The sequence below is a fragment of the Ursus maritimus genome, unplaced genomic scaffold, assembly GCF_017311325.1.
Source record: "Ursus maritimus isolate PB19 unplaced genomic scaffold, ASM1731132v1 scaffold_2, whole genome shotgun sequence".
NCBI classification, from domain to species: Eukaryota; Metazoa; Chordata; class Mammalia; order Carnivora; family Ursidae; genus Ursus; species Ursus maritimus.
Window position 1 is genome coordinate 20287662 of NW_024424452.1, and position 11905 is coordinate 20299566.

The window sequence follows — 11905 nt, forward strand, 5'->3', positions numbered from 1 at the left end:
CCAGTCTCAAAGCAGTGAGCCCCCCCCCCCCGCCAAAGCGCACCTGCGTGTGCCACCAGCCTATGTGGAGAAGGAGCAGGTGAAAGAGAAGTTAAGCCCTTAAACATATTGGGGAGACTCCCAGCACACTGTAGCCCGGCAACGTGAAACTGCAGCAAATCAGAACCTCTCCCTTCTCTCCTGTGCCGGCCCTAAAACCTCTAACTAGGCCCTCACAATTTGCTAAAACACACACCTACCAGAGAAGCAAACGATTCTGTCTTGATCAGGGGCCGTCTCCCCCACTGGATTGCCGGCTTCATTAAAACTGTGTCTGGCTTGTTCACTGATGTGCCCTCTCAGGTAGACGCTCAGTCAGTACTTGCTCACAAATGAATGCATCTGAGACTCCTCGGCCTCATGAGGAGGCTGGCCGTGACGGGTGAAGATGTCTCTTGTGGGTTGAGGAGTGAGGGACCGACGGCTTGAGGATTCCGCATTTGCCATCTCCCTAGAGGAATTCCAGCCAACGTAATAAGACGTGAAAAAGGAACTGGAGTATAAGTATTAGAAGGAGAAGAGAAAATCGGTATTTGTGGGAGGTTGGTGATCTACCTCAGTGATTGTCACCCAGGGGTTGACGGGACATCTGGCCGTGTCTGGAGACATCTTTCTCACACTGAGGGAGAGAGGGCTGCCTGCCACTGGCACGTCATGCATGAAGGGCAGGATGGCTGCTGCACTCCTACAGGGCACAGGATGGCGCCTCAGCCCAGACTGATCCAGCCCAAAATGTCACTGGTGCTGAGGTTGGCATAGCATGAATAACAGGAGGACAGACTCCTGGGCCTCAGAGGAGGGGGCTCTCCAGTGAGGCGCACCTATCCCTGCAGCCCTGATTTGTGAGGAGGTTTTAGTTAGTGCATGAGAGGCTTGGCTAGACAGGTTTCCTCTCCGCGGTCAGAGGGAGCGCCCCTACAAGGGCTGCATCTCTGAAGGCTCCTGGGAAGGGCCACCAGAGCCAGGACGCGGGGCTGTGCCAGTCGGCTGCCCGGGGGTCTGAGAGGCTTGACCCAACTTCCAGGGGCCGCGTGCATGGGCTGACGCGGACTGTCCAGCTTCTCTTCTTCTAGAGCGCCCTCGGGTGGCCGCGTGGGCGTTACCACACGCTGACAGCATGTCTCCTCCTGTTTTTGTCCAGACACCAGTTCTAGAGTTTCAGAGCCGCTTCGCAGCACCTTTCCTGACATGCATTCAGACTCAGCCAGCAAAGACCTGCCCGGACGCATTCTGTTGGATATAGACAATGATACGGAAAGCACCGCCCTGTGAAGAAAGCCCCGCCCCCGGCCCCTCCCTCCCTGGAGAGCGGAACCCGGGCAGGTGCACGCTTCTCTCTGCAGACCAAACAGTGAAGAGCTTTCAGTGAAGGGGAAAGAAGGCCTGGCGTGCAGGTCTTCGCCTTCCCGCAGCCCCAGGAGAAGGTGGAGGCTGACACTTTAAGCTGAATGACCTGTGTCTTGAAGAAGTTGGCTTTCTTTACGTGGGAAAGAAATCATGCCAAAAAAAATTAAAAAAAAAAAAATTAAAAAGAAAGAAAAACAGAAAAAGAAAAAAGAAGTACCTAGAATGGAAAGAGTATTATTGCCTAGAGCGTGTGGGAAGCTTTGTCACCGCCATCAAGGCTGGCGGCACGAAAGGCAGTTTGGGATGAAGAAGCAGCAGCGCGTGAACTCTCTATTTAAGAAAATACATACATTATGCAAATCGCCTGCTTCCTGCTACTTGGACTTTCATTCTTATATATTAGGAGGGAGGTTCGTCTCCCTCACAATTGCTGCAGAATCATTTTGTATGAAGGATGGTCGTGCCTCCCCCGACCCCCTCAAAACCACGAGCATTGATGGTGACTGCTGGATCCGTCACCTCAGCAAACTGGATGTGACTTGTGCCTTGTTGGATTGCCAGAATGTAGAAAGAAATGTACTGTTCTTTTTTTTTTTTAAAACAATGTAATTGCTACTTGATAAGGACTGAACATTATTCTAGTTTCGTGTTTAATTTGAATTAAATATATTCTGTGGTTTATATGAAAACTTTATAATTCTCGGAAGCAAAATTATGGCTTGTGTGTATGTGTGAGCATGCATGTTGTCACTTAACCAAACAGAATTTGGGTGAGACGTCGGGGGTTCTGATGGTGACTGTAGAAGCCTGAGGGTGTGGAGAGCAAGGTCACAGCAGTGACAGCAGTCACCAGGTGCCCCGGAGACCTCCCAGACTGTCCCGTAGTGCGTGTTCTGTGGTCAGGCTCTTCCTTTGCACCTACCAGTCCTGACGCCCTTTCTTGTCCACCCAGAGACCCCGAGAAGAGTCAGCCCCACGGGTCCAGTGCGGGAGTCCCAGCTGTTCTTTTCTGTAGGAATTCTCTTTTCCAGTGACTTGGAGGCCCTGCTTTCCCAGGACTGAAATACTTGGGAAGAGCGGATGGGGGGATGGAGCCAGGTGAAGTCCCACAGTCTGGATGGCTGTTCTGATGACAGCGCTTCCCAGTGGCCCAGATTTGGTGGTTTTCTCTTGGGAACAGAGAGAGACACACGCTCCCAGTGTCGGCTGCCCTGAGCCGTTCCCTTGGTAGAGCTGTTTGCCGGGCACATCGGAGACCTGTCGACCTTTGCGCTCACTTTGGCAGCACATACACTACACCTGGAACAATACAGAAGACACTGGCCCTCCTTCCACTGTGAATGAACAGGTTTCATTTGAAAAGGGCAGTCATTTTTTCCCTCACCACTCAAAGATCCCTGTGCCCCCCAGAGTGCTTCCTACACTTATTACATTGAAAATATGTATCTATTTCCCCCTGTATCTTAAATTTGTATTTGCTTAAGGCTGACTCTCTCCCTCCTCAGACGCCATCCCCCCTTGGCTGTAGATCAAGCCCCTCACAGAGAGCAAGGGTCACGGTGTCGGCTGCCCATCGGCATTCAGCCCCTTCTCCAGGGAGCCCTCTGTCCGCAGTCAGGCTTCTCTGCGGGACCCTGGACGTGCTTCCTCCACAGCGCTGGCGCTCGGGGAAACCGAGACACCGTGCTTGCCGGGGAGATGGTGTGGGTGCCATGGACATTCTCCCGAGAGGGGCTGTGTGGGGAAGGAGACTGCTGCCCCCCCCCGCCTTTGGCCCTTGGAGAGGGATGTGTAGCCTCCCCCTGGAGCCCCCTTGCCCCACACACCGTCTCAGGCTCCGGCCAGGAGCCAGTTCCCGAGGGTCTGTATAGTAGCCACGTTAGCGAACAGCTCCCCACAAAGGCGGGGGTGTGCCTTCACCCCACCCACCGCAGGTCCAAGGTCCTGAGAGCAACAAGGAGGAACTCAAGAGACACGTTGAGTGACTGAGTGAAGCCAATGGCTCCTCAGCCCCAGGGTTTCCTGTCCGTGTTCCTTTGAAGTGTGGAAATCGGGGTCCCTTGAGAGACTGTTCTGAGAACAGAGTTCTGAGTTCTGTCATGCCAGTAAGTGGTTCCAATCCACCCCAGCTCCCTTTATCCCAGGACTGGAATCACATCTCTAGGCGCTGGGCTACCCCAGAGGGGGCGTCAGGGCTCGCTCTGTGGGCCTGCCCTTGATCTTAGCCATGCACGCGGCAGCCTGTGCGGGTCACCCCATCAGACCCCAGCGGAGCCCCGAACACAGAAAGGAGGATGGCTGGGACTGCATGGGACAGGGGTGGCTGCTCTTCAGAGCCCCACTGCCCCTCGGCCACTAGAGGTTTGCCGTGGGAGTGCCTGTCCTTCTGGCCACTTGTTGGAGGGGAAGAAGCCTTGTGGGAATTAAGTGGAGAAAGAGTTGACGCCAGCACGCAATTCCCTGATTTTCTGAAAGCACAAGGTTCCAGGGCGCCACCGCTGATCGACTTCCCGGAGATCATATGGAGAAGCAAGCGGCACAGGGAGGAAAGCTCCGCGGACCAGCTCCCCCTCCGCCCAGAGCCAGCGGGAGTGGAAAGCAAGCAGTGGCCTGCGGGTCCCATTCCTTGCACTTTGAAGATGAGTTAGGCAAAGTTCAAATGCTAGCACTTGGCCCTGGAGATGGGGTCACTGCCAGGCTGGGAGGTCCCGTGGGTCTCTTCGCTTGTTTATCCCTTTGAATTTCACCCTCGGTGTTGCATGATAGACAAGAAGAGTGAATAATAGCCTTTTCAGAAAAGGCAGCTTTGACGATTCCTTTCTCCCCCACCTTCTACCCTCCGTTCCCTTTTAAGAAGAAAAGAGCTAAATGTCACGTTGAAAACGGCCCATGAGCTCCTTTGAAGCCTCACGGTAAACAAACAATGCTTTATTATTTATCTCCTTTCGTTACAAAAACAGGGTGCGGACAACAGACTGGACCCCTGGGTTCACCCCCATGTTACGCAAAGTAGCCCCAGAGGAAGAAGGCACAGCTAACGCAGATGATGAGGTTGGTGTCCAGAAGGGTCTTCACGAGGGGGTTTTCTTCCAAGGAAACTATGACGGGTTCCACTTTGCTCGGGGGCGCCTTGCCCGCGCTCTCCATTCCACAGAGCCACAAGACAGCTCGCTTCACTTTGGACCGCTTTGGGATCGTGTCACCTAAAAGAACCCAAATGAAGGTCATAAGGATGGGCTGTGTCTCCCAGAGAAGGGGGCAGAGGGGCCGACCGGCTGTGTTCCAGGCCCAGTGAGAAGTATTTTCCATACCTTTTCTGGAAAGTATTCATGAATGACTTAATCTGGAAGAGTGGTATTTTCAGGCTTGTCATCATTTTCAGATGAAGAGACAGAGCCTCACCTGACTAACTTGGGTGAAGCCACGCAGCTGGTAAGGAGTGGCAGAGGGGGGTTTAGAAGCCACATCTGTCCGATTCCCTCCTCCCTATCACCCTGTCTGCCAGGAGGCCCAAGACAGAGAAGGGCACTCTCGCGGGAAACTATTTCCCCATTCGGAGCTGGGGCTGCAAGCTCTATGGCCTTTAAGAGCCAGGAACATGGTCAGGGGGACGCACTTTGCTTATTAAACTTGTCAAAATATGAACCAGGAAAGATTCTCTCATTTTTCTTGAAACACATGGCCTTCTGGATCTATCTTTGAATTTCCCTTGTTAGCTTGTTTTTCTTTTTTTTCAAGATTTTTATTTATTTATCCGAGAGAGAGACCATGAGCAGAGGGGAGAGGGAGAGGCAGACTTCCCACTGAGCAGGGAGCCTGATGCGGGACTTGGTCCCAGGACCCTGGGATCATGACCTGAGCCAAAGGCAGATGCTTAACCGACTGAGCCACCCAGGCACCCTCCCTCATTAGGCTGACATGGATACATAGCCACAGTACATTTGTATATACATGTATATTGATACATGTAAAAGGCCACGTGTGATGGTAAGTGACAGCCCATGGCCACAGGGTCATGGGGCAATAGGGGCGGGTGGAGACCTTGGCTCACCAAAGGGCACAGCCCAGGTTTAAGGGGCTTTCTTTCCAAGCTCTGGACAACGTTAGTCATGCAGATAGGTGGGCCCAGTGTTGTTACATCTTCCCATGTTTCAAAAGAAGATGGAAATCTGGAATTTTATATGAAATCCCCCGAGTTTTCAATGTTAACTCGCCTTCTATTAAAATGGTAGGTGGACTAAACCACAGGATGTCTGCAAGCTGCCAGTCTGAAACCAGCAATTTAGAGAATGACAATGGCATTGCAGCCTACCTGGCAAGATTTCGTGGCAATTTAGTGAGCCGTGTTTTAGCAAGCCCTCGACACGGGTTTGCTCTTGTTACTCCCCACTGAGCATCTGTTGAAAGTTAGACCAGACACTGGGAGTCAGGGGATGCTAACATTCCAAGTGTGCCCCTCTTCTAGCTTGTGATTGGTAGAAAAATCTCCCCTTAAACATCTAATGCTTCTTGGGCTTCTACAGTAACCGAGGAGAGGCAACTCACAGCGGTCGGGGTTGGATATGTTTTCTTGAACAATCTCCAGCTGGATGTCGGTGATGCTGGCCTCTGGTGTCCCGTTCTGAGAGACGGTCAGAGGCCGGGGAGTTGCTGGTGGGACCTGTTCCTTCCGGACCATGGGGTCATGACGAGTAAACCAGGTCAGGCGGCTTACCTAAGGAGCAGAGATAGTTCAGATTAGGGTCCCCTGCTTGACCCCACGTTCAGCCTCACAGGTGAGAATGTCCCCTGTCACTGCGCCTCCAACAAGCTCCAGCTCCCTGCGCTCTGCAGAACCGTTGAACACTTCCCCCACGGTTCCCCCGGCTTTCTTCGGCAGCCCTAATTCTGTTGGGATCTCACCCTCCTTCATTCTGGCCCCCCAGAGCTTAATCGTAGCCTGGGGCTTTTTTGGGAGACCCCCCACCCCCACAACAGCCATTCAGCATGTGCATTTCTCTAGCCACAGAGACTGAACCGGCTCATGGGTAAACACGTGTCGAGCTGACTGCATCAATGGGAATCAGGAACCCTGCCGGATGTGCTGGGACAAACATATTTCTGCTTTTGCTTGATGAGTATGAGAAAAGATAAAATCCCTGGAAACTTCCAGCCCCACACAGTGCCTGAAAATTGAGGCAGAAATGAAGGATGGATTTGGATGGTCTGCTGTCCCAAATCAAGTTGCCCCTTAAGCCCAACCCTGGATGTCCCACCTTTTTGAACAATCAAACCCTCTTCATTGAGGCCAGTTTGGGTCTGTTTTCTGTCGCTTGCAGCCAAGGGTCTCAGTGGTTATACATTATCAAACGCAAACGTACCATCTCCTTGGAGGGCGACTCTGTGAACCAGCTCACAATGGACACGGTGATCAGAGTCACTGCAGACAGAATCATGGAGAAATAGAGGTAGTGGACATCCTTGACCACGCCAGGGCGGTCATCTGGCTGGTCACACCGAGGCTGCGGGTAAATGAAATCCAGGACCAGCCGAATCAAGCCTAGGAGAAGGCCCAAGATCAGACCTGAGAAGGCCCCCTGCAAATCAGAGCAAGGCCATCTTAGAGACGTGCAGGTTACGGGGCAGCCAGCCCGGGCCTCTGCAGACCCCGACAAGCCGTTCCCAAGAGCTTGCCTTTCTAGGGGTGGTCAATGAAGGCATCAGTAATTTGAAAAGGACTGGAGCTACTTATCTGTTTATCTTTCACACAAAACTGATCATTCAGGCATAATTTACTCATTCCTTGCAAATTTACCTTCCCTGTTTCATGACACAATGCATGGAAACAGAACCGCTGTGGTTGCTCTTCGAAGGCCAGGTGGCCCCCTCCCCACACCTCCATCCGCAGAACTCAGCCTCCGTAACACCACCCACATCATTAAGACATCCTCACGGCAGCACTTATCCAGAGCTACCTTTTCATTGGTCCGTTTCCAGAAACATCCCATGATGAAGACCACGGCCACGGGCGGCTGCAGGTAGGAGCTGATGGACTGGATGTAAATGAAGAGCTGGCCCCCCTGGCTTGCCTGGACCACGGGGATCCAGAGGATGGAGACTAGCACCAGCAGCAGCACAAATGCCCTAGTGCCAGGTGGAGAGAGACCCTCATTAGCATGTCTCCCCGGAAACACTGCTCTCTCTCTCTCTCTACAGCTTTATTCAGGTAGAATTTGCATACTACAAGATACACCCATTCTAAGAGCACAATCCCCTAACGCTGGGCAACGCCATCAAGTTTCACAGCATCCTTTATTCCAAACAGGTTCCTTCACGCTCAGTTACAATTTACTCCTTATCTGCTCCTGTTCCTACAGATTTGCCTTTTCTGGACAGAAACAGGATTCAACAACACGTGGTCTTTGGCCACCAGTGTCCTTCACGGAGCATGTTTTTGAGACTCATCCATGCGTCGTGCATTATCACAGTATGTCATTCGTTCTTATTGTTGAAAAATACTCCACTGAATGGCTCTACCATGGCATGCCACCGTCTATCCTGCAGTGGTCACTGGACACTTGAGTTGTTTCTATTTTTCCACTCGTGTAGACAAAAGCTGCTGTGAATATTTGTGTTTGAGTCTTTATGTATTTTTGGGAATGCAATTTTTATGTAGACATATGTTTTCATCTGGGAATGCAAGTGCTCGGTCATATGATAAGTTGTATGTTTAATTTTTTTTAAAAGCTGCCAAACTGTTTTGAACAGTTGAACCATTTTACATTCCCACCCACAGCGTTAGGAAAGTCCCAACTTCTCTATTTCCTCGTCTGTCTTTTTGATTACAGCCATTTTAGTGGGCACATCATGGCATCTCTCTATAGTTCTCTAGGGTTACCATCTCACTTTGCAGATTATTCTAGATCACAAGTCCTTTGTCAGCTACAAGGTTTGCAAATAGTTTCTCCTTACCTGTGGGTTATTTTCTCATTTCCCTAATGGTGTCTTTTGAAGTGAAAAAGTCTTAGCTTTTGATGAAGTCTAATGTATTTGTTTTTTTCTTTTATGGGTTATATTTGTGGTGTCACACCTAAGCACTCTTTCCCTAATCCAAGGCTGAGACAACCCTCGGGGCCCCAAGATGCTTATTAGCATGCATTTTACATAATATTTGCATACCATCCATTTCAGTCCCTTCTGTTCCCCCCATTCGATTTCAGGACCTTACAGAAGCCTTGGTAGGGAACCCTTCCCCACCCCACCCTCTGCCCAGTCCCCAGAACCCCTTCCTCCTTTTTACCTGGCTAACTCCTATTCATCCCTCAGGTCCCATCCAGTCCAGGCTGGGGACTCCTCTGAATTCCTACATCTCCTGGCTCCTCCTCATAGCACTCACTGGGCTTGTAATTTCTTTTTAATTATCCTCTCTCTTTAATTATCTTCTCTTTAGCTTTGTGAAAGCAGATACTGAATCTCTGCTTTTCCCTGCTCTCTGTCTGGCCACGGGGCACATAGTAGGTGCTCAGTAAACATCTCTTCGATGAGTGATTTATCCTCATCAGAGTCCTAATGAATCTCACCTTTGCCATCAAAGGAGCCTGAGCCTCCACGATGAGTGGCTGGCCAGGTTTTACCTCTGGATGGGCCCAGCATTCTCCGCCCTGGGTATCTAAACTTTTCACTCTCCCTCCCCAGTTCCACTTAGTACCTTACCTGCCAACAATCATGAGCTCCTTCTCTGACGCCCGAGGCCGCATGTAGTTCCAGAGGTCCATGGTGAAGATGGTGCTGGCACTATTAAAGATGGAGGTGAGGGAGGACATGAGCGCCGCCACCATCACAGCCATCATGAGCCCACGGAGCCCTGGGGGCAAAAGGGAGGTCTATGGGCCTCAGGCTTTTCCTGCTAACTGCCGCTGCCTCCACTCATGACCCCGTTACCCCAGGCCCATAGCGCCAGCTGATCCCAGTAGGTGCCACTGGGAGGAGGCAGAACTCAGGGGTGGGAGCCATGCGGAGGGACAGCAGCTGGGGGGGTGGGGAGGCATAGCCAGGACCTAGGTTTTATTTGAGGACCCTGGCTCTGGGGCTCCGTCCCTCAGCCCAGAGCACATTCCTTCCTGCCTCCCTCCCATCCTGCCCCTCCCTCAGATCAGGGCCCAGCCAAGGTCTTCCTTTCTGGGTGCGCCAGGGCACTCCATTTAGGGACGAGCGGACGTTACCTGTGGGCAGGAGTTCCAGCACCAGTTTGGGATACGCGATGTCAGAGCAGCCAGAGGGGTTGCTACAGACCTTCAGGCAGGTTTCTGGATCTGCACAAGCCACTTCATCTGTGGAAGAAACAAGAGCTGGAGTGAGCAGACAGACCCTCTGAGCCCAGGCCGAGCCACAACGTGGGCTGACACACATAATGCCCCCGGCCCAGAAGCTGCTGTGTAGGAAGCGCTGAATACACTTCGGCTGTTATTTCTGTCACCCAAATGAAGCGGAGCCACCTAGCGGCCATTCTCCACAGTGTCCCCATCAGGCTGCATCCCCCGACCCCCCAAAAGGGGACACAAGCAATTCACATCTTGCCTACAGTTCCTCGGAAGTACACAGGAGAATGCCATTGCCTGACGCAGGCGAAAATTTTCCAAATTCCTCTTTTCCCCCAGCTCTTCAAGAGCTGTTCCATTTTAGGCTCCTACCAACCCCACTGTGCTGGCTCAATATTTGTCTCCTCCTCTTCCTACATTTCTGGGTCGGGCCTTGGCTCTCCTGAACAGCATTCCGATTTTCCAGTGCAAATCCACCCAGCCTTCCTGGCACCTGCAGCCCTTCATCTCTTTCTAGTATGACAGTGATCACATCCTGAGCAGACGGGCGTAGGCCTCCTGCTTAAGCCAGAGTGTGTGGCGAAGCAGGTGCTCAGCAAATTTCCATGGGACAGGGGCTAGCATCACAGCGCTCCTGTATGAGGGAAGACGAGAGTCCCCTCACTGTTTCTCAGATGAAGAATCAGGGCAAGGGACCTGATTATAAACACCCCAATCCAATTTTTCAGAGAAGGAAGACCAAGAAAGCGAATGCTTTTCTGTCTTTAATGACTCTGGCAGTCACCCCACCCAAGGCTTAATCCTGGCTACTGGGACCTTCAGAACTCTGTGTGGTCTCAATGGTTTGGCACCTGTGTCTGAATAATACCTTTCTCGTCACCTTCTGACTTCCTCAGCTCCTGATATCTGTGTGAGCTGACCAATGCTCCTCACCAGTGCCCCAATGCCTACCCAACACCACTCACCCAAGCTGGGCCAATGATTACCTCTCAAGTCTCCTTCACCAGGTGGATTGAGCTCTAACTCCCATAAATCCCTCCTGGGCCCCCTCTGCTCAATCCAGAGTCTTCAGTCCTTGCTCCTCATTTTGAAGGGCGATGGGCTGCCTGTCTGCCCATCTCAAACCTCAGTGTGCAAGAGAACGTGAAGCCCTTCACCCCTCATGACAGTTTCCTGCCTGGTCCCAGTACAATGTCAGTGTCATGACGACCACTTAACTGAGAGCTCGAATTTAGATGTGTGACAGGGTCTCCAGATGAGGCCGTATACTTAGTCTCTATGTTTTTACCTGCATCGAATGTGCTAATTTAATAAATGTAACCACTTAAAGGACACCACAATTTTAAAATGCAGTATTATTCTATCTTCATTTTCTTTTTAATGTAACATAAAACCTAAGAAATGTGGGGCGCCTGGGTGGCACAGCGGTTAAGCGTTTGCCTTCGGCTCAGGGCGTGATCCCGGCGTTATGGGATCGAGCCCCACATCAGGCTCCTCCGCTATGAGCCTGCTTCTTCCTCTCCCACTCCCCCTGCTTGTGTTCCCTCTCTCGCTGGCTGTCTCTATCTCTGTCAAATAAATAAATAAATAAAATCTTTTAAAAAAATATTTAAAACCTAAGAAATGGATATAGCCCCAGGCCCTTTCACCCACTGGGAAATCCAAGGGCAAACTGGTCTTCATAAAATTTCTCCACGCCCTGTTACGTCTTCTCAAAGGCTGGGACCCTTCGCCTCGCTCACATCCACCAATGGGTGCTGTGGCCACAGTTGTAATACAATTGCTACGGGATAGAAGCAGATACCCCCAAAGCTCTGGTTCAAGCCTTAGACAAAATTAAGACCGTAGACCAAAAGTGGTATGTGAAGAGAAGTCCTGAGCAGAAACAATCTTGAGAAAAATGCTTTTGACAGGTCAAAGTTCTTGGCTTTTTATGACTCTTCTGAGAAGTCTTAAAAGAAGGTAAGGGAATAGTTTCATTCCTGTGCCCAGAATGTTGCAAGGAGCCTCCCAGGTCAGGCAAAAGTCTCACTCACATTCAGATCATATGGGTTTTACCTCTCTTTGTCCAAAAACTCCTTTCTCTTTTTTTAAAGATTTATTTACTTTAGAGAGAGAGGAAGAGAGAGAGCTCAATCCTCGGACCCTGAGACCATGACCTGAAACCAAGAGTCAGTCGCCCAACCAGCTGAGCCACCCAGGTGCCCCCAAAAGCACCGCTC

At 51.3% G+C, this 11905-nt stretch overlaps 2 protein-coding genes across 11 annotated transcripts in view; one reads left to right on the forward strand and one right to left on the reverse strand.

Annotated features, from left to right (window-relative positions):
- ARHGAP17 (Rho GTPase activating protein 17) overlaps positions 1–2067 on the forward strand; it is an 89173-nt gene extending 87106 nt beyond the window's left edge. For 4 of the 7 annotated variants that reach the window (XM_040635199.1, XM_040635200.1, XM_040635204.1 and 1 more), the window contains one exon: positions 1181–2067. In XM_040635199.1, coding sequence (XP_040491133.1) covers positions 1181–1311 — 131 coding nt within the window. In that variant the 3' untranslated portion in view covers positions 1312–2067. The remainder of the gene's footprint in view (positions 1–1180) is intronic. The other 3 variants (XM_040635202.1, XM_040635203.1, XM_040635201.1) reach the window with 2 other exon arrangements.
- Positions 2068–3157: 1090 nt separating this feature from the next.
- The window catches only part of SLC5A11 (solute carrier family 5 member 11), a 34153-nt gene continuing 25405 nt past the window's right edge, over positions 3158–11905 (reverse strand). For all 4 annotated transcript variants that reach the window (XM_008697151.2, XM_008697150.2, XM_040635207.1 and 1 more), the window contains 6 exons: positions 9588–9695; positions 9079–9229; positions 7341–7509; positions 6747–6962; positions 5932–6100; positions 3158–4589 (listed from right to left, as the gene is read on the reverse strand). In XM_008697151.2, coding sequence (XP_008695373.1) covers positions 4387–4589; positions 5932–6100; positions 6747–6962; positions 7341–7509; positions 9079–9229; positions 9588–9695 — 1016 coding nt within the window. In that variant the 3' untranslated portion in view covers positions 3158–4386. The remainder of the gene's footprint in view (positions 4590–5931; positions 6101–6746; positions 6963–7340; positions 7510–9078; positions 9230–9587; positions 9696–11905) is intronic.